Source organism: Pristis pectinata, chromosome 10, assembly GCF_009764475.1.
Source record: "Pristis pectinata isolate sPriPec2 chromosome 10, sPriPec2.1.pri, whole genome shotgun sequence".
In the NCBI taxonomy this organism is placed as follows: Eukaryota; Metazoa; Chordata; class Chondrichthyes; order Rhinopristiformes; family Pristidae; genus Pristis; species Pristis pectinata.
Window position 1 is genome coordinate 85,542,946 of NC_067414.1, and position 20,619 is coordinate 85,563,564.

Consider the following 20,619-nt stretch of genomic DNA (forward strand, 5'->3'; position numbering starts at 1 on the left):
CAAGTTCCTGAGCGTCAACATCTCAGAGGATCCATCCTGGGCCCAACACATTGACGCAATCACCAGCAGCTCTACTTCATTAGAGTTTGAGGAGATTTGGTATGTCACCAAAGACACTTACAAATTTCTACAGATGTACAGCGGAGAGCATTCTGACTGGTTGCATCGCTGCCTGGTGTGGAGGCTCCAATGCATAGAATTGCAAGAGGCTGCAGAGGGTTGTAGACTCAGCCAGCTCTATCACAGGCAAAACTCTCCCCACCATCGAGGACTCCCAAGAGAGTCTGCAGATGCTGGAATCTGGAGCAATGCAAACAAAATGCTGGAGGAACTTAGCAGGTCATCCTTATCAGTCCTGGTGAAGGCTCTCGGCCGAAAACGTTGACTGTTTATTTCCCTCCATAGATGCTGCCTGACCTGCTGAGTTCCTCCAGCATTTTGTGTGTGTTCCACCATCAAGGACATCTTCAAGAGGTGGTGCCCCAAGAAGGCAGCATCCATTACTAAGGACCCTCACCACCAGGACATGCCCTCTTCACGTTACTACCATCGGGGAGGTGGTACAGGAGCCTGAATACCCACACTCAATATTTTAGGGACAGCTTCTTCCCCTCCGTCATCAGATTTCTGAACAGTCCATGAACTCAAGGCAAGACAAGATATCATGTCACATGTACATCGAAACACACAGTGAAATGCATCTTTTGCGTAGAGTGTCCTGGGCGCAGCCCGTAAGTGTTGCCACTCTTCTGGCGCCAGCATACCATGCCGACTACTTCCTAACCCATATGTCTTTGGAATGTGGGAGGAAACTGGAGAACCTGGAGGAAACCCATGCAGTCATGGGGAGAATGTACAAACTTCTAAAATGATGGTGGCTGGAATTGAACCCAGGTCACTGGTGCTGTAATAGGGTTATGCTAACCGCTACACTACCGTGCCTACCCTAAGGAATAGAAAGGGGAAAAAATAACTGGTGGCAGTTGTCTATAGGCCACCAAATAATAACATTACAGTGGCACAGGCAATAAACGAAATGGATGTAGCTGAGGATGCGGAGAGGCTACGTAGATGGGTTAAGTGAGCGGGCAAGGGGTCCAGCAGATGAAGTACAGCGTTGGTAAATGCCAGGTCATCCACTTTGGAAGGAAAATTAGATGATCCCATTATAATTTAAATGGTGAAAGATTGCAGCATGCAGTTGTGCGGAGGGACTCGGGAGTGCTTGTGCACGAATAGCGATTTAATGTCTTTGCACCGTGCCGGTGCTGAACAACAAACTTCAGGTCATGTCAGTCAGTGATCTTCTGATTCAGCTCCCGCCTCCCCGCGCACGCGCACTACGCCCCGCCGCCTCCCTCCCCACCCACCCCGCGATACGGCCCGCCCCTTCGCACAACGGGCCACCACCGCGCGCACGCGCACTAGGGCCGGCCTCCTGGCACATGCGCGCTGCGGCTGAGGAGTCCAGGTCCGGAGCGATGCGGGTTGTGGCGGGGGTCGGACGCTTGGTCCGGCCGGGCTGAGTGGTGCACAGACCGGACCGGATCGGACATGTCAGGCCGGATGGGCGGCCCTTCGGCTGCGGGCAAGAAGCAGGTGCGGTTCGCGCGTCCCCTGCAGCAGCTGGCGGAGGAGGAGGAGGATGCGGTGGAAGAGGAGGAGCAGACGCTGTGCGAGAAGCGGCCTCCCGGCGGCCGGCGCCGGCGGCTGGGCGGCGCGGACACCGGGGCCGAGCCCAGGCTGGTGGTGATTCGCGGCGGCCGCTGGGCGGACACCCTGCTGCTTTGTGCCGCCTTCCTCGGGTTGGTGAGTGCGGAGGGGGCGATGGAATCATCCCGGTGAGATGGAGAGAAGAGAGACCCCGCGGGGAGGGTGGGGGGGACAGTGAGTGAGTGAGAGACCCCTCGGGGAGGGTGGGGGGGGGAGACAGTGAGTGAGAGAGAGACCCCTCGGGGAGGGTGGGGGGGACAGTGAGTGAGAGAGAGACCCCTCGGGGAGGGTGGGGGGGACAGTGAGTGAGAGAGAGACCCCTCGGGGAGGGTGGGGGGGGACAGTGAGTGAGAGAGAGACCCCTCGGGGAGGGTGGGGGGGTACAGTGAGTGAGAGAGAGACCCCTCGGGGAGGGTGGGGGGGGGAGACAGTGAGTGAGAGAGAGACCCCTCGGGGAGGGTGGGGGGGGGAGACAGTGAGAGAGAGACCCCTCGGGGAGGGTAGGGGGGGGGGACAGTGAGTGAGAGAGAGAGACCCCTCGGGGAGGATGGGGGGGACAGTGAGTGAGAGAGAGACCCCTCGGGGAGGGTGGGGGGGGAGACAGTGAGTGAGAGAGAGACCCCTCGGGGAGGGTGGGGGGGACAGTGAGTGAGAGAGAGACCCCTCGGGGAGGGTGGGGGGGGGACAGTGAGAGAGAGCGAGAGAGACACCCCTCGGGGAGGGTGGGGGGACAGTGAGAGAGAGACCCCTCGGGGAGGGTGGGGGGGGGGACAGTGAGTGAGAGAGAGAGACCCCTCGGGGAGGATGGGGGGGGACTGAGTGAGAGAGAGAGAGAGACCCCTCGGGGAGGGTGGGGGGGGACTGAGTGAGAGAGAGAGACCCCTCGGGGAGGGTGGGGGGGGTCAGTGAGTGAGAGAGAGAGACCCCTCTGGGAGGGTGGGGGGGGACTGAGTGAGAGAGAGAGAGACCCCTCGGGGAGGGTGGGGGGGAGACAGTGAGAGAGAGAGAGGCCCTTCGGGGGGTGGGGGGGACAGTGAGAGAGAGACCCCTCGGGGAAAGTTGGGGTTGGGGAAGAGAGACCCCTTGGGGACTGTGAGTTGGGGGTGGGGGGAAGAGAGAGACCCCTTGTGGGGGCGGACAATGATAGAGAGATCCCTTGGGGAAAGTGGGGCAGGGGGACAGAGAGAGACCCCGTGGGGGGGTGGGGGGGACTGAGAGGGGGACTGCTCGGGGACTGAGTCGGGGGGTGGGGGTAACAGAGAGAGAGAGAGATCCCTCAGGGAGGGTGGGGGTTTGGGGGGAAGAGAGAGCCCTTGGGGAGGGTGGGGGGTACAGTGAGAGAGAGAGAGATCCTTCGGGGGGTGGGGGGGATAGTGAGAGAGAGACCGCTTGGGGAGAGTGGGGGGGGGGGGTGGGGGGGACAGTGAGAGAGGGACCCCTCGGGGAGAGTTGGGGTTGGGAGAGAGAGAGAGACCCCTTGGGGAGGGTGGGGGGGGGACTCTCACCCCGTCCCGTATCAGTGGAGTGGGGAGAGAAGAGATCCTTGGGGGAAGAGGTAGTGGAGTAGGGATAGGCCCTGAGTGGGGGGTTGTGGAGGAAGATCCCCTTCCATATTTGGGAGCACAGTGGCAGACGATCACAACCTCCTCCTGGGGTGGGGACCGGGGTGGGGGGGGGGGAGTGAAGAGAGATGCCAGTGGAGAAGAACCTTCCTCTGGCATGGGAAGTGGTGTGGGACATCCTCGCCTTATGACTGAGTACAGTATCACATGGATCCTTAAAACTGAGGCGCTGCATTTTGGGAGAATTAATAAATCTAGGACCCACACAGTGGTTGGTTCTTGGGGAGTATTGATGAGGCATGTTGTACAGGATATTTGTCTTTATTAGCTGTGGCATGGAAAGCACAAGCAAGGAGGTTATGATGCAACTGATTGGTTAGGCCACAGTTGGAGTACAGTGTGCTTCTCTGTTTGCCATAATACGTAAAGGATGTGATTGCACTGGAGAGGATGGAGGGAAAATTCAACAGGATGTTGCCTAGTTTGGAGGTTTTCAGTTATGAGGAGGGACTGCATAGAGTGGGTTTATTTTCCTTAGAAAGGAAGAGGCTGAAGGGTGCCTGAGTGAGATATATTAAAAAAAAATCATGAGGTGCATAGGTGGGGTAGATAGAACCCTTTCCTCTTGGAATTGTTGAAAATGGATGCTGCCTGGCCTGAGGTCTTCAAGCATTTTCTTCTCTTATTTCAGAGTTCCAGCATCTGCTTATTTTTTTTGATTTCTGCTTAATGAGTAATTGAAGTTGGGTCTTGGTGGTGGTTGGTGGGTTCCTTTAAGGTTGTCATCTGAAAGTCAGTACATCCTAGGGATCCACAGAAGTTTTAAAGGGGCTGCTGGACACATTATGGGTGTGTCAATGCTCCAGCAGTGTGTTTTCTTCCCATTCTCTCTGTTACCTTGTGTCCTCCAAGGATCTACCCTTGCTACCCCCTCACTGCCACCCCCCCACTACATTTCTCATTCATATGACAGATCATTGCTTGTAAATGTGAAATAATCCTTCACATACATTAGAACAGTACAGCGCAGAACAGGCCCTTCAGCCCACAATGTTGTGCCGACATAGCTAATCCCTCCTACCTGCAGAATGCCCATATCCCTCCATTTTCCTCTCATTCATGTGCCCATCCAAGTCCCTCTTAAAAGCCCCAAATGAGTTTGCCTCCAGCACCCTATCAGGCAACACATTCCAGGCATCCACCACTCTCTGAATAAGAAAACGTACCCCTCATATCTGTTCTGAACCTACCCCCTCTCACCTTAAATGCATGCCCTTCATCTTTTTTTTTCTTTTTCTCTTTTCTTGAACAGCAGGGTTACATTTTCTACCTTCTAACCTACCAGGACCTTCCAAAGACCTTGGGAATTCTGAAAGATGAAAAACATCACATATCCTCAAGCACCTCTGTTAAAAACTTAGAAAGTATACCATCAGATCAGGGGATTTGGCAGTTATAGTCATTAATTTTTCCAGTATTTTTTCTTCACTAACAATAATTACTTTAAACTCCTCACTTTCATTTGACAAAAACTGGATTAGAGAAAATCCATTGTCTTGCTGAAGACCCACTCAATGAAAAATTGGACCAGACACTTCCTGTCTCAGTTCACCATACTGTTACGAGCCAGGTTGCTATTTGGTGAAGGTCCCTTTAAGGCACCCGGACAGTAGAGTAGTAGTGTGTTTGTGACGTCATCAAGACAGCAAGAAGATTACAACGTGCTGGCGGTTTTTGCTCAGTGAGTTGGAGAAGAGGGAGAGGGAGACTGACTGCTGGTCTCTGTATCGATGGATGAAGAACAATAGCTGTGTCTGTCACTACAATCCATGTATGGATTTTTGGAGCATACATTGATGACACCAAACTCTATCTGCCAATCCTCTTGATCTTTGAGTTTAAGTGGTTGATTGTAATTAAAGGTTCTGGAAATGCAGCAGGTCAGGTAGCATCTTTGCAGAGGGAATCAGTTAACATTTCAGATTGATAACTTTTCATCAGAACAGGGCAGGTTAATTCATTTTCCTCACATATGTTGCCTAACCTACTGAGTATTTACAGAATTTTCTGTTTTTAGTTTGGGTGTCTAGTATCTGCAGTCCTTGGTTGAAGGATGGCAGATTTTCTTTCCTCATTGGCATAATGCAGTAGTAACAAGGCTTCCGTTACTGAAACTTCCCCTTTTTTTTAAATTCTAGATTTTATTTGGTTACTGGAATTTAAGTTCCTTAGCTACCTTTGTGGGATTTGAGCTCCTATTTCTGGATCAATGTACTTTAACCAGTGGGCCTTTCAGTGCCCAGAATCTATTTCACCATTCAGTTCACATCATGTCCAAGCTGTCTCTCAACTCTGTTTACTTGGAGGTGAAAACTTCAAGCCCCCCCCCCCCCCCCCCCCCTCCTTTAAGTTAAAACATGCACCACTTTGGGAAACAAAATCATAAAATTTTGTTTCCATCTTTTGCTGTTTGATTATTGAACTGTAACCTAAAAGGCCCCGGAAGAGACAGCTAATAAAAGGCCTAGTTTGCACTTCTGCCTAAAAGTTGATGATCTGGCTTGCTTTGAGGGTTACAGCAAGTGTGACCTTGGATGTGGTGCCTTGTGTAGCACACTGGGTTTGTTGCATGGGATAAGAGAGGTCCCAGGAGGGCAAAGCAAGGATTGTTTTGAAACTGTGGACTTGTTAATCTGAAGATCTTCACTCTGTACCTGATGATGTGACAGAGCTTGGTCTGAAATTGGGAAAATGTTGATGCTCCAAAAGCTATACTGCACTGAGAGGGTTGGGGAGTTTCAAATTACTTGGGTCTATATTCCTTGGAGTTTAGAAGGACGAGGGGTGACATTATTCAAACGTAAGGACGGGTTACACCCGAACCTGAGGGGGGCCAATATCCTTGCAGCCAGGTTTGCTGGGGTGGTTTGGGAGGGTTTAAACTAGTTTGCAAGGGGGATGGGAACTGGAGGAGTAGGTCAGAGGAAGAAGGGGATGGGGAAAAGTCAGATCTAACAGGTAGAGAGGCTTTGAGGAAGGAGAAGCAGAGTATAGGATATAAAAGTAGTAAGGCGGATGGGCTAAAGTGCATTTACTTAAATGCAAGAAGCATCAGGAATAAGGGAGGTGAACTGAGAGCTTGGATAAGTACACGGGACTACGATATTGTGGCTATTACAGAGACATGGCTGACATCAGGGCAGGAATGGATATTGAATATTCCTGGTTTTCAGTGTTTTAAAAGGGATGGGGGAGGAGGAAGAAGAGGAGGAGGGGTGGCAATACTGGTCAGGGATACTATTACAGCTGCAGAAGGGGTGGATAATGTAGAAGGATCCTCTGTAGAGTCAATATGGGTGGAAGTTAGGAACAAGAAAGGAGCAGTTACTCTACTGGGAGTATTCTATAGGTCCCCCAGTAGCAGTAGGGATACTGAGGAGCAGATTGGAAGGCAGATTTTGGAAAGATGTGAAAATAACGGTTATTATAGTGGGAGACTTCAACTTCCCAAATATTGATTGGCACCTGCTTTGTGCGAAAGGTTCAGATGGGGCAGAGCTTGTTAAGTGTGTCCAGGACAGATTCCTGTCACAGTATGTTGACAGGCTGACTAGAGGAAATGCCATATTAGATCTAGTTTTAGGTAGTGAACTGGGTCAGGTGACAGATCTATCAGTGGGTGAGCATTTGGGGGACGGCGACCACTGCTCCATAACCTTTAGAATTGTCATGGACAGGGATAGGAGCAAAGAGGACGGGAAGATATTTAACTGGGGAAAGGCGAATTATGAGGCTATAAGGTGAGAACTTGGGATTGTAAATTGGGATGACATTTTTGAAGGGAAATGTACTGTAGAGATGTGGTTGATGTTCAGGGATCTCTTGCAGGATGTTAGGGATGAATTTGTTCCGGTGAGGCAGAGAAGGATTGGCAGGGTGAAGGAACCATGGGGTGACAAGAGAGATGGAACAACTAGTTAGCAAGAAGAAGGCAGCATACATAAGGTGTAAGCAGCAAGGATCAGACAGGGCTCGTGAGGAATATAGAGTGGCAAGGAGGGAACTTAAGGGGCTGAGGAGAGCGAGAAGGGGACATGAAAAGGCTTTGGTGAGTAGGGTTAAGGAGAATCCCAAGGCGCTTTACTCGTACGTGAAGAGCAGAAGGATGGCTAGAGTAAAGGTAGGTCCAAGTAAAGATCAAGGTGGGAAGATGTGCCTGGAAGCTGTGGAAGTGGGTGAGGTTCTCAATGAATACTTCTCTTCAGTATTCACCAAGGAGAGGGGTCTTGATGATGCTGAGGACAGTGTTGGTAAGGGTAATGTTCTAGAGTATGTAGATATCAAGAGAGAGGATGTGTTGGAGCTGTTAGAAAATATTAGGACAGATAAGTCCCTGGGGACTGACGGAATATTCCCCATGCTGCTTCGTGAGGCGAGGGAGGAGGTTGCTGAACCGTTGGCTAGGATCTTTGAATCCTCATTGTCCACGGGTATGGTACCGGAGGATTGGAGGGTGGCGAATGTTGTCCCCTTATTCAAAAAAGGTAGTAAGGATAGTCCAGGGAATTACAGACCAGTGAGCCTTACGTCTGTGGTGGGTAAGCTGCTAGAAAGGATTCTAAGAGATAGGATCTGTGATCATTTAGAGAATCGTGGACTGATTAGGGACAGCCAGCATGGATTTGTGAAGGGAAGATCTTGCCTCACAAGCCTGATAGGGTTCTTTGAGGAGGTGATCAGGAAGATTGATGAGGGTAGTGTAGTAGATGTGGTCTACATGGATTTTAGTAAGGCGTTTGACAAGGTTGCGCATGGTAGGCTTCAGAAGGTCAGAGGCCAAGGGGAGGCTTGACTGTGTGGATTCAGAATTGGCTTGCCTGTAGAAAGCAGAGGGTTGTGGTGGAGGGAGTGCATTGAGATTGGATGGCTGTGACTAGTAGTGTCCCACAAGGGATCATTTCTGTGACCTCTACTTTTTGTGATATTTATTAATGACTTAGATGAGGGGGTGGAAGGGTGGTTTAGCAAGTTTGCAGATGACACAAAGATTGGTGGTGTAGTGTATAGTGTGAAGGGCTGTTGAAGCTTACAGAGGGATATTGATAGGATGCAGAGCTGGGCTGACAAGTGGCAGATGAAGTTCAATCCGGAGAAGTATGAGGTGGGACACTTTGGAAGGACAAACTCCAAGGCGGAATAGAAGGTAAATGGCAGGATTCTGGGTAGTGTAGAGGAGCAGAGGGATCTGGGGGCTCATCCACAGATCACTGAAAGTTGCCACACAGGTGGATAGGGTAGTTAAGAAAGCTTACGGGGTGTTAGCTTTCATAAATTGTGGGATCGAGTTTAAGAGCTGCGAAGTAATGATGCAGCTTTACAAAACTCTAGTTAGACCACACTTGGAGTACTGTGTCCAGTTCTGGTTGCCTCATTATAGGAAGGATGTGGAGGCGTTGGAAAGTGGTGCAGAGGAGATTTACCAGGATGCTGCCTGGATTAGAGAGTATGGATTATGAGGAGAGACGAAAGGAGCTAGGGCTTTACTCATTGGAGAGAAGGAGGATGAGGGGAGACATCATAGAGGTATACAAAATATTAAGAGGAATAGATAGAGTGGACAGCCAGTGCCTCTTTCCCAGGGCACCAGTGCTTAATACAAGAGGGCATGGCTTTAAGGTAATGGGTGGGAAGTTCAAGGAAGACGTCAGAGGGAGGTTTTTCACCCAGAGAGTGGTTGGTGCATGGAATGCGCTGCCTGGGGTGGTAGTGGGGGCTGATACATTGGTCAAGTTCAAGAGATTGTTAGATAAGCATATGGAGGAATTTAAGATAGAGTGATATGTGGGAGGAAGGGGTTAGATAGTCTTAGGAAGTGGTTTGAAGGTTGGCACAACATGGTGGGCTGAAGGGATTGTATTGTGCTCTATAGTTCCAAGATCCTAAGGGGCTTGTCAGGGTAGATTTTGAGATGTTTTCACTGGTGGGAGTGTCACAAACAAAGGGACGTAGCTACTATATAAGGAACTGGTCATTTATAACTGAGGTGTGAAGACATTTCTTCTCTTCGAGGGTAGTGAATCTTTGGTGGAGGCCAGATCATTCGATGTATTTAAGGTGGAGATGGCTAAATATTTGAAAGATCGAGGAATTGATGGTTATGAGGAACTGGTACAGAAGAGGAGTCAAAGTCAACATAAATCAACCATGCCACATTGAATGGTGGGGCAAGATAGAGGGACCCGGTGACCTACTACTATTTTCTTAGTGACATGAAAGTTACTGGGATTAATGCTGGTTGTGCTTATTCACTTGTATTACCTGTCAGCTGTGCTGTGAAGTGACTCCTGTTTTTCTATCTCCTCAGGGGATGGGCATTGCTGTTTTGGGTCCTACTTTCAAAGAGTTGGCAATTAATGTCAACAGGAATATCAGTGAAATCAGCTACATCTTTGTGGGTCGCTCACTGGGCTACGTAGGGGGCTCGTTGGTTGGTGGGCTGCTGTTCGACTACATGGATCACCACTTGTTAATGGGTACATTCACTCTTTAGTGGCAGAATGAATGAGATTGTGATTTGAATTGTCTGAATTTAAGTTAAAAGTGTTGTTTATGTACCGACTGCCTTTTTATGTTTAATGTTTAAATGTCACATTAACTTGAATATAGAGACAGCCTGGGTAAATCTGGCCGCAGAGTCATGTATTTAAGTCAAATGCAAACAAATGAGGGAGACCCAGTTGAGCCTTTAACATAATAAACATGTTAATACACCTAGAGTCACAATTATACAGTGTGGAAATGAGCCCTCTGGCCCAACTTGTTCATGCCAATGGTGATGCCTATCTATGCTAATCCCGTTTACCCGCATTAGGCCTGTAGCCCTCTATTCCTTTTCTATCCAAGTACTTGTCCAAATGCATTTTAACTGCTGTCATGGTATTTGCCTCCACCTCTTCCTCTGGCAGCTTATTCCATATAATCACCACCCTCTGGGAAACATTTTCCTCTCTGATCTCCTTTAACTTTACCCCGTATCACATTAAACCTATGACGTCCAGATCCCCCACCCTAGGAAAAACACTGACTATTCATCCTATCTATGCCCCTCGTAATTTTATAAACCTAAATGAGGTCACCCCTCAGCCTTCTGCATTCCAGTGAGAATTAACACAGCCTATCCAATCTCTCCTTATGGCTACAGCCTTCCATTTCAGGCAACATCCTGGTGAATTTCTCTTCTGCAGTCTTTCTAATGCTACCACATCCTTCCTGTAGTGTGGTGACCAGAACTATACACAATACTCCATGTGACCTGACCAGTATTTCGTAAATCTGCAGCATGACATCCCAGTACAGTGCCTTGGTCTATGAAGGCAAGTGTACTGAATGCCTTCGTCACTACCCTATCCACCTACTTCATTTTCAGGGAGCTATGAACTTGCACATGAAGATCCCTTTGTACATCAAGACTCGTGAGATCACTGTTATTTACTCTATGTGTCCTGTTAGTATTTGATATTAACATTACCTTGCACTTGTCTGCTACTGCTCAGCCCAACTTTCCAACTGATCTATGACCCTCTATCCTTTCACAACCTCCTTCGCTATCTACTACTACACCAATTTTTGTCATCAGCAAACTTACTAATTAGTCCACCTATATTCTCATCCAAGTCATTTGTATATTTGTCAAACACCAATAGTCCCAGCTCCGATTTCTGTGGTACACCGCTTGTTACAGACTTCCATTCAGAGATATACCCTCTGCCTCCTATCACAAGCCAAACTTGGATCCATTTTGCCAATGCACTTTGGATCCCAAGTGCCCTGACCTTCTGGACCAGCCAACCATGCAGGACTTTGTCAAAAGTCTTGCTAAAGTTAGTGTAAACCACATCTACTGTGCTGGATGAATTTTCTTAGTTACCTCCTCAAATAAGATGTGTGAGATACTCTTAATCAATTCCTGCCTTTCCAAGTTAACATAAATCCTGTCCATTAGAATTTTCTCCAATAATTTCACTACTATTGAAATAAGGCTCATCGGCCTGTAAGTTTCCTGGCTTATTCCGACTGCCCTTTTTGAATAAGAGAACAACATTAGTTATCTTCCAGTCTTTTCTGTTACCTCGCCTACGTCTTAACAAAAATGCAAAAACGCCTTGGAGCCCGAGCAATTTCTTGCTTCCAAAATAGCATCCTGGGGTAGATCCCATCAGGCCCTGGGGAATTATCCACCTTAATGTCTGCCAATGTCTCTAATACTTTCTCCTTCCTGACACAGACATGTTCTAGAATATCAACGTAACCCCCTTACAACTGTGCATCGTCCATGTCATTTTCCCTGGTGAATACTGATGAGAAGTATTCATTTGGGATACCATTTGTATCCCCTGGTTCCACAAATGGGATCCTATTTGTAGAATAGGATCCTGCTTGCTAAGGCTATTTCATGACTTTTTGATCTACTTATAAGTTCTCTCCTACATCCCCTCTACTTGAAATCAAATGTCTATACTTGACACATTATGCTTCCTTCTCATTTCAGATGAAACCTTCAATTTCCTTTCTAAACCAAGGTTGCCTAATCTTGCCATCTTTGCTTCTTAACCTTGCAGGGACATGTTGAATCTGAGCTCTTATTAATTTGCCTTTAAACAACACCACCACCCCCCACCCCCCAACTTATCGAATGTCTCTTATTAAACTTATTAGTATTAAATGCCTCTAGCAACTGCTCCTAATGTACTTTCACTAGGTCTGCCTTATACTGTTGAAATCAGCTTTAAGACCTTAACTCTAGGACCAACCTTGTATTTTTCCATACCTTGAAACTTACTGAATTATGGTCTCTGTTTCCGAAGGGTTCCTCCACAGAAACTTCCATTTGCCCATCCTCATTCCTTAAGATAAGGTCAAGTACAGTCTCTTACCTAGTAAGACTCTACAATCTGCTTTAAAAACCCCTCTTGAATGCATTTTGCAAATTCAACCTTGTCTAAGCCCCTTACACTAAAGCAATCCCAGTCAATGTTAGGAAAGTTAAAATTCTGCATTACTATAATCCTATTATTTTTAACACCCTCTGCAATTTGTCTACTTATCTACTCTTCTAATTCCCACTGACCATTGGGAGGCCTATATTATAATCAGATCAAAGTCATCACCCCTTTCTTATTTCTAAGTTCTACACATAGCTTCATTGGACAATTCCTCCAGGATATCCTCCCTGAGTATTGTAGCAATGCTCTCTGATCAGCAGTGTTACACCCCCTCCCTTTTTGTTACATCCCTCTCTGTACCGAGGTAGTGAAAAACTTGTCTTGCATACTGTTTGTACAGATGAATTCATTACAACATTGAGGTAGTACAAGGGTAGTAGATTGAGCTGTCATTTCTGCCCTTCCCTCAACCATGTTTCCATGATTGCAACAGTATCATGCTCCCACTTGCTGAGCCATGCTCTCAGCTCATCCCCATTAACTGCAAGGCTCCTTGCATTAAAGTAAATGCCATTAAGCTACCAGCTCTCTTGTGCTTCCTCACCTGTCCCTATCTGCTCTGCTGACTGGGCTTCCCTGTTCTATTTTCTACATACGAATAGAACGGGAAGCCATGGCCATTTCCCAAAATAAAAAAGAGAAAATGCTAGAAATATTCAGCAGGTCAAGCAGCATCTGTGGAGAGATAAGCCAGGGGTTATGACTGCTTATAACCCCTTGAGAGGTTGATGACTGCTTATCAGAATTGGAAAATTGAAAAATCAAATTTGTTTCAAGTAGTGGGAGATGGGAGGGTGGAGAGAACAAAGGGAATGTCTGTGATACCAAAGTTGTCTGGGTGACGATGCCTGTGGTGCCATTTGGTTAATAGAGGAATGAGGGCAGTTGGAGAGGTTTAAAAAAACACAACCAAAAGAACATGTTAGAACTGTGAGATACAGAACACACAGTGCACCACAGCAACACTCCCTGCGGCCCAGTATGTATGTGCTGACCATGATACCGATTTAAGCTTATCCCATCTGCCTGCATGTAATTGATATCCCTCCGTTCCCTGCCTCTGTGTGTACCTATCTAAATGCCTCTTAAATGTTGCTATTGTATCTGCTTCCACCACCTCCCCTAGCAGCGTGTTTCCAGGCACCTACCAACCTACCACTCTGTTTAAAATAAAAACACTTGCCTTGCAAACCTCCTTTAAACTTCAAGATGCTGGAGGAACTCAGCAGGTCAGGCAGCATCTGTGGAGAAAAACAGACGGTCAACGTTTCGGGTCAGGACCCTTCTTCAGGTTTGAAGATAGGAAAAGGAGAAGCCCAGTATATTGGAGGGAAAAGCAGAGCAGTGATGGGTGGGCACAGGGTGATGATAGGTAGATGCAGGTAAGAGATAGTGATAGGCAGGTGCCGGGGAGGAGGGGAGAGCAGATCCACTGGGGGATGGGCCAAAGGTATGGAGGCAGGTGCTCCATGGGGGGAGGGGAGGAGAGAGAGAGAGAGAAAACAAAAATAGGCAAGGAGAAAAAAGTGAGGCTGGGAAAGGGAAGAAAAGAGGCATGGTGTGGGGATGGGGGGTGGTATTGTTGGGAGAATTCAATGTTCATGCCATTTGGCTGTAAGGTTCCAAGACGGGAAATGAGATGATGTTCCTCTGGTTTGCGTTTGGACTTCTCCTGGCAGTGGAGGAGGCTGAGGACTGACATATCAGTGATAGTGTGGGAGGGGGAGTTGAAGTGACTGGCAACAGGGAGATACAGGTCGTGGTTACAGACGGAGCATGGGTGTTCTGCGAAACGGTCACCTAGTCTGTGTTTGGTCTCGCCAGTGTGGAGGAGGCCACACTTGGAGCACTGAATGCAGTAGATGATATTAGGGGAGGTGCCGGTCTCACCAGAAAGGACTGTTTGGGTCCCTGGATGGAGGTAGTGTAGGGGCAGGTGTTACACCTATGGCAGGGGCAGTGGAAAGTCCCTGCGGTGGGAGCAGGATGGGTGGGGAGGGAGGATTGAACTAGGGAGTCACAGAGAGAGCAGCCCCTGCGAAAGGCAGAAAGGGGTGGGGAGGGGAAGGTGTGCTTGGTGGTGGGGTCCCATTGGAGATGGCGGAAGTGGTAGAGAATGACGTGTTGGGTACATAGGCTGGTGGGATGAAATGTGAGGATGAGGGGGACCCTGTCCCTGTTGGGTCTGGGAGGGGTGGGGATGAGAGCGGAGGTGTGGGAAATGGCAGAGATACGGGTGCGAGCTCTCTCAACCACAGTAGGGGGGAAGCCACGGTTAGTAAAGAAATTGGACATCTCAGATGTCCTGGAGTGGAAAGCCTCATCATGGGAGAAGATGCGGTGGAGTTGAAGAAATTGAGAGAAAGGGATAGCATCCTTGCAAGAGACAGGGTGAGAGGAGCTTTAATGGAGGTAGCCGCGGGTGTACCTGGAGACTATTCTGTCCCCCTTGGTCCAATCCCTTCCCACCTACATCATGACACCTCGTATGCTCTCCAACTCTTCCATAACTTTAAGTTCTCTGGCATGCACAACCTCATCTTCACCATGGATGTCCAGTCCCTGTATACATCCATTCCCCATCATGACGGCCTCGCTGCCCTCTGCTTCTTTCTTGACCAGAGACAGATAACCAGTCCCCTTCCACTAATGCTCTCCTCCACCTGTCTGAACTTGTCCTCACCCTAAACAACTTCTCTTTTGATTCCTCTCACTTTCTATAGACCAAGGGTGCAGCCATGGGCACTCGCAAAGGGCCCCAGCTATGCCTGCCTCTTCGTTGGCTACGCTGAACAGTCTCTGTTCCAAGCCTACTCTGGCCCTATTCCTCTACTCTTTCTCCACTGTATCGACGACTGCATTGGTGCCACCTCTTGCACACTTGCGGAACTCGACAGTTTCATAAATTTTGCCACTGATTTTCACCTGGCTCTCCAATTCACTTGGACTGTCTCTGAAACCTCTCTCTCCTTTCTCGATCTGTCCATCTCCAGAGATTCTTTATCCACCGACATCTTCTACAAATCCACTGACGCCCACAGCTGCATATTTCCTCTTACATTTGACCCCCCGAAGTGCAACAGAATACAGCAGCTGGTGGAAATCTGAAACAAATGCCCAGCAGGTCATGCAGCATCTGCAGAGAGCAACAACTGAGTAATGTTACAGGTGAGCGACTTGACCTGAGAATTGGTCAGGAAAGGCTGGTATTTGAAATTGTTGAATTCGATGCTGGATCCTGAAAGCCGCAATGTGCCTGGATCAAGAATGAGGTGCTAATCCTGAAGCCTGTGTTGGCATTCTTTGCAAACCAAAGAGGTCAGAGTGGGATGGAAAATTAAAGTGACAAGTGAGTAGAAATTCAAGGTCGCCTTTAAAGCTTGAATGGAGGTGTTCTGCAAAATGGTTACTCAGTTTGCATTTGGTGTCTCCACTGTAAAGGAGACCACAACATGAGCACCAGTGAGATAGACTAGATTGGAAGGAGTGCAAGTAAATCATTGCTTCACCTGGAAAGACCATTTGCGCCCACAGAAGGCATGAAAGGGTGAGGTAAAAAGACAGATGTTGCATCTCCCTGGGCTGCAGGGGAGGGTGCCATGAGAAGGGGAGTGGTTGGTGGCGAAAGAGGAGTTGGACAGGGAATTGTGGTGGGAAGGGTCCCTTTGGAATGATGAAAGGGGAGAGAAGAGGAAGCTGTGCCTGGTGGTGCAATTTGGCTGGAGGTAGTAGAAGTTATGGAGGTGATGCATTAAATGTGGATTGAATCCAGGTGGGGAAATAGAGAAGACAAGGTTAAGATTGCTGTCGACTGTGGTAGAGGGAAAGCCATAGCTAAGTTCTGCCTCCACATGTCTCCACATCCATTTCTTTGTCCAGGAATTGTCAACTTTTTCTCCTGTCCCCAGAATTTCAAAGCACCTGGACCACTCTTTTTGGCCTCTTTCGTTCTCTTGATTGATTCATGGCCAAATGCCATCACAACATCGATCATAATTATTCCACCACCATTGCTCTTGCCTAACTCTGTCTGAACTCCCAGCACCCTGCTAACATAGGATCAATGCCAGTTTTGTCATCAAACCTTCTACAAGGGTTGTGCTGTTGTAGTTTTGGTGAACTGATGTCTACCTTACAGAGGCCAAATGTCAGCTCTCAGATGCTTCTTACCTCCCTCTAGATCATGACCAAACCACTGAACATCAGGCCATTGTGTCCCAGACAGTCGCTGACTTAATTTCCAAGAAAGGGAAGAGTCACATTTGAATGTTGGGTATTTCCAGTATCTTTTGTTTCAGATTCCCTGGAGCTCCTTTGTTCTGCATTTCATTTTCACCAGTTTTTAATTTCACCCTTTAACTGCCCTTATTCATCTATGAACCAGATGGCGCTGAAAGGATTGTGTCACCCAGACTTTCGTGTTCTTCACAATGTTACAGACGTCCCCTTTGTTCTTTCCATTCTCTCTCTGCACTTTTCCAGTACTGGTGAAGAAGGTTTATTGACCTAAAAGATCAACTCTTGATCTCTGTCCAAGGGTGCTGCCTGACTTTCTGAGTGTTTCCAGCACATTTTTAATTTGTTTTTACCACTGCTGACTGTCCTGAAGCCAATTTTTATCCATGTTTCTATCCATGGATTAATAATACTAACTGTATTTTTATTCTATGAGCTTTAATTTTGCAATTACATGCGACTTTACAAATCAGTTCTGAAAATGTGACTTTCTTGGTTACCTCATCAAAATATTTGATCAAGTTAGGTGAATGTGTTTTGTTTTCAACAAATCCATGCTTGCTGACCTTTTATTAAAATATTTATCCAAGTGGCTGTTGACGTTTACCCTGATTATTGTTTCTGAAAGCTTCTCCATCACTCAGAGTAAGCTGTGGTTACTGGGTGAGTCCTGGCACACCTTCAATAAGGTTGCTGCTTTTTACACTTTTCAGTTCTCTTGTTCCTTGCATCTAGGAAGAATTGGAAGATTATGGGAAGCCCTTCTAAAAATTTTACCCCTACTTCATGCAGGAAACCAGGGTGTATCCCATTTGGACCAAATGACTTATTTAAGTATGTCCAGCCTTCTTAGTACCACCTCCATTTCTTTCTACACCCCATTCGTTATCTCTGCGGTCTCCCCCTTTTGGGTTTTTTGATATTATTCTCTTCTGTGGTGAAGATAAATACAAACCACTCATCAGGTATTCTAGCTCTGCCCTCTGGCTTTGTGTATAGCTCACTTCCCTGGTCCCCAATCAGCCCCACCGCTCACCTTACTACCCACTATGGTCACATGCCTATGGTATATTTTTGGGTTCCCTATTATTGTAACTGCCTTTGTATTCATAGAGCCATAGCATCCAGAAATAGGCCCCTTGGCTCAGTGTGTCCATGCTGACCTTCCTACCGATCTGCACGTATTCTGATGGCCTGCATTAGCTCCATGTCCTTCTATGCCTTGTCTGTTCAATTATCTGCTTAAATGTCTCTCAGACACAGTGATTGTATCTGATTACACCACCACCACTGTCAACATTCCAGTCCTGATGCAATGTTTCAAGCTGAAATGGCAACTATTTCTTTCCTGCCACAAACCCTGCTCAACCTGCTGAGTTCCTCCAGCACATTGTTGCTCTAGATTTGAGCTTTTGCAGCCTTTTGTGTCTTCAAGGTATCAAACACACTTGTTTTAAAGACAACTTTCCCCTCAAATCCCAGTTAAATCTACTCCCTCTCACCTTAAACCCATGCCTTCTTGTTTATGATACCTATGCCATAGGTAAAAGATTCTATCTACCCTTTCTATACCTCCCGTAATGTTACATACTTCTATTAGGTCACTCCTCAGCCTCTTTTGCTCAAAGGAAATCAAGTGCAGCTGATGCAATCTGTCCCCATAACTGAAGTCCCCCAATCCAGGTAACATCCTGGTGTGCCTCTTCTGCACTTTCTCCAGCGCAACTGCATCCTTCCTACAGTGTAGTGACCAGAACTGCACGTGGTACTCCAAGTCTGGTCTAACCAGTGTTTTGTAAAGTTGCAGCATAATATCCCAACTTTTAAATTCTATGCCTCAACCAATGAAAGCAAGCATACTGTATGCCTTCTTCACCACCTGTGTTGCCACTTCCAGGGAGCTATGGACTTGAACCCCAAGGTCACTCTGTTCATTGACATTCCTGAGTGCCCTACCATTTACTGTATATATACTACCCCTATCTGACTTCCCAAAAGGCATCACCACGCACTTACCAGGTTAAATTCCATCTGCCAATGCTCTGTCCAACTTTCCACCTGATCTCTATCCTGCTGTAGCCTTAGACAACTTGCCTCACTATCCACAAAACAACTAATTTTCATGTCATCTGCAAACTTACTAATCATATCTCTACATTCACGTCCAAGTAGATAATGTATATCACAAACAACAAGGATGCCAGCACCGATCCCTGTGGTACACCACTGCTTATAGACCTTCAATCAGGAGTCTTGCTTTGCAGCTTCCTTTCTTGCTCCTGAAACTCTAACTATAAGTCCTTTTATATTTGGTACCACTGGGAGTTCTGACTTGTGACTCACCCTCTTTCCTCTATCCCTGCAGAACTCATTGCCTCCTCCATCCCGGTAACAGACAGGCAGTGCACCATGTGGCTCTGACATTGACAGTTGCAGAACCGCCCATCTAACCCTGACTATAGGATTCCCCATGACCATTGCTCTTCTACCGTCTGCTATTGCACTTTTCCTTAGTGTTATGTTCAGGGTTGCAGTCCTTCAGATTGTTATTGACCTCCCCACCACCACCCCAGGCAATCTCTAATATCCTGAAGGTTACTATACTTCAGTCCTCTTGGATGATTACCCGCTTATGGTCCAGGGTACTGTGGGTGCAAGATAACCACCACCTAGAATGAACAATTCATTTTAAGGTTGTTTACGGTTTGGTTATATCATTCACCACGTATAATGGAAAAATCTTCTTCATACAAACATGCCTTCTATAAGCAGTGAAGGCTTGCATGAAGCTTGTACAGACCAAGAAAACCATTGTTTCAGTCTTAAGCTTGCATTATGCCTTTGAAGATCAGCAACAAATATTGATTCCCTCTATTTATTCAATGTCTGTATCTCATTGCAGCCACTTACCAACCAAACCCTTTTTTCTGTATTCCTCCTACCCAATTAAAAACTTTAAAACTGACACCCTTGATAATTCAAAGAACTTGACACTTGTTTTTGGTTCCACAATCACCTCAGATCTTCTATAATTCTATGAACTTGTATTTCTTAGTGTTTTGTGCATTTAATTTGTGACCATTTGAATAGGGTTGAATTAAACTCAGTGTCTCTTTCTGCCAAAGTTGCTCAACCTTTCTCAGATCAGGTGGTAGGAACTGACCTGATCTCAAAGGTTGAGCAGTTTTGACAGAAACGGGCTAAATTTAATTAAGATTTTAATGCTGATTTACTTTCAGTAATTTGTAGAACTAAGTTACTGTAGGTGATCGAATCCCAAGGTTGCTGGGAATTTGTCGTACATTTGGACTGCAGAAACCTCCATTTATTTACCATTGGTTCCTTCAGCTGAAACCTTAAGACACACTTGTCTCTCCTGGATAAAATATCGATTGCTGTGGTTGAAGGTGGCTCCTTTGTCCGTGTCTGTGGAGCAGATACAGGCAAAATATCAGGCAAATTTAAATGGATCTTTCTCCCTTGAGGGAAGAAAGCAGCCATTTAATTGCATGCAATCTCAGGTTTATAATTTCAAAAGTACCCAAAGCTGTGTTATACAGTCTTATTGATTCTGTGAATACTTCTTCAGGAATTTCTATGCTGATGACTGCAGTGGGACTATACATTATTCCATGGTGTATGAAGGCACCACTGTTGATGGGACTAATGTCCCTCATTGGAATCTCGATGGGCATATTGGACACAGGTTTGTAAATCTTTTGAGCTTATATATTCAGGATGATACTTTTAACGTGTGAACTCTGGACTCTTTAGTTCTGTTCCTGTTGATCCCAGTCCAAGGTAGCCACAGTAATTGGAATGGACGTTCTAATTTGTATATCCTCAAAATTGTTGTTTCCTATTCTTTGTTCACCCATTACCACCCCTCGTCTCCCAACCCCCAAACCTGAACTTTTCACTCATCCCCTGAACATGAAGCTGACAATTTGGTATATGGGGGCAGGGGTTTGGGTTCAACTATATTAAAAGTATTTAGCCCTGCTGTTATTCAGTAAGCTCCTCCACTACAATGTTATTGTGCTTTTTGCTTGATAGAGGATTGTCAATGCAAAACTTCCTAGAATCCTATTTGCTTTTATTAGCCT

The 20,619-nt window shown here is 46.8% G+C and overlaps 1 protein-coding gene across 1 annotated transcript in view; it reads left to right on the forward strand.

Moving 5' to 3' along the window:
- The first annotated feature begins 1,446 nt into the window (after positions 1-1,446).
- Positions 1,447-20,619, forward strand: part of mfsd4b (major facilitator superfamily domain containing 4B) — a 29,354-nt gene continuing 10,181 nt past the window's right edge. Inside the window, exons 1-3 of the mRNA XM_052024200.1 lie at positions 1,447-1,809; positions 9,640-9,808; positions 20,103-20,219. Of these exons, the coding sequence (XP_051880160.1) occupies positions 1,555-1,809; positions 9,640-9,808; positions 20,103-20,219 (541 nt within the window). The 5' untranslated portion in view covers positions 1,447-1,554. The remainder of the gene's footprint in view (positions 1,810-9,639; positions 9,809-20,102; positions 20,220-20,619) is intronic.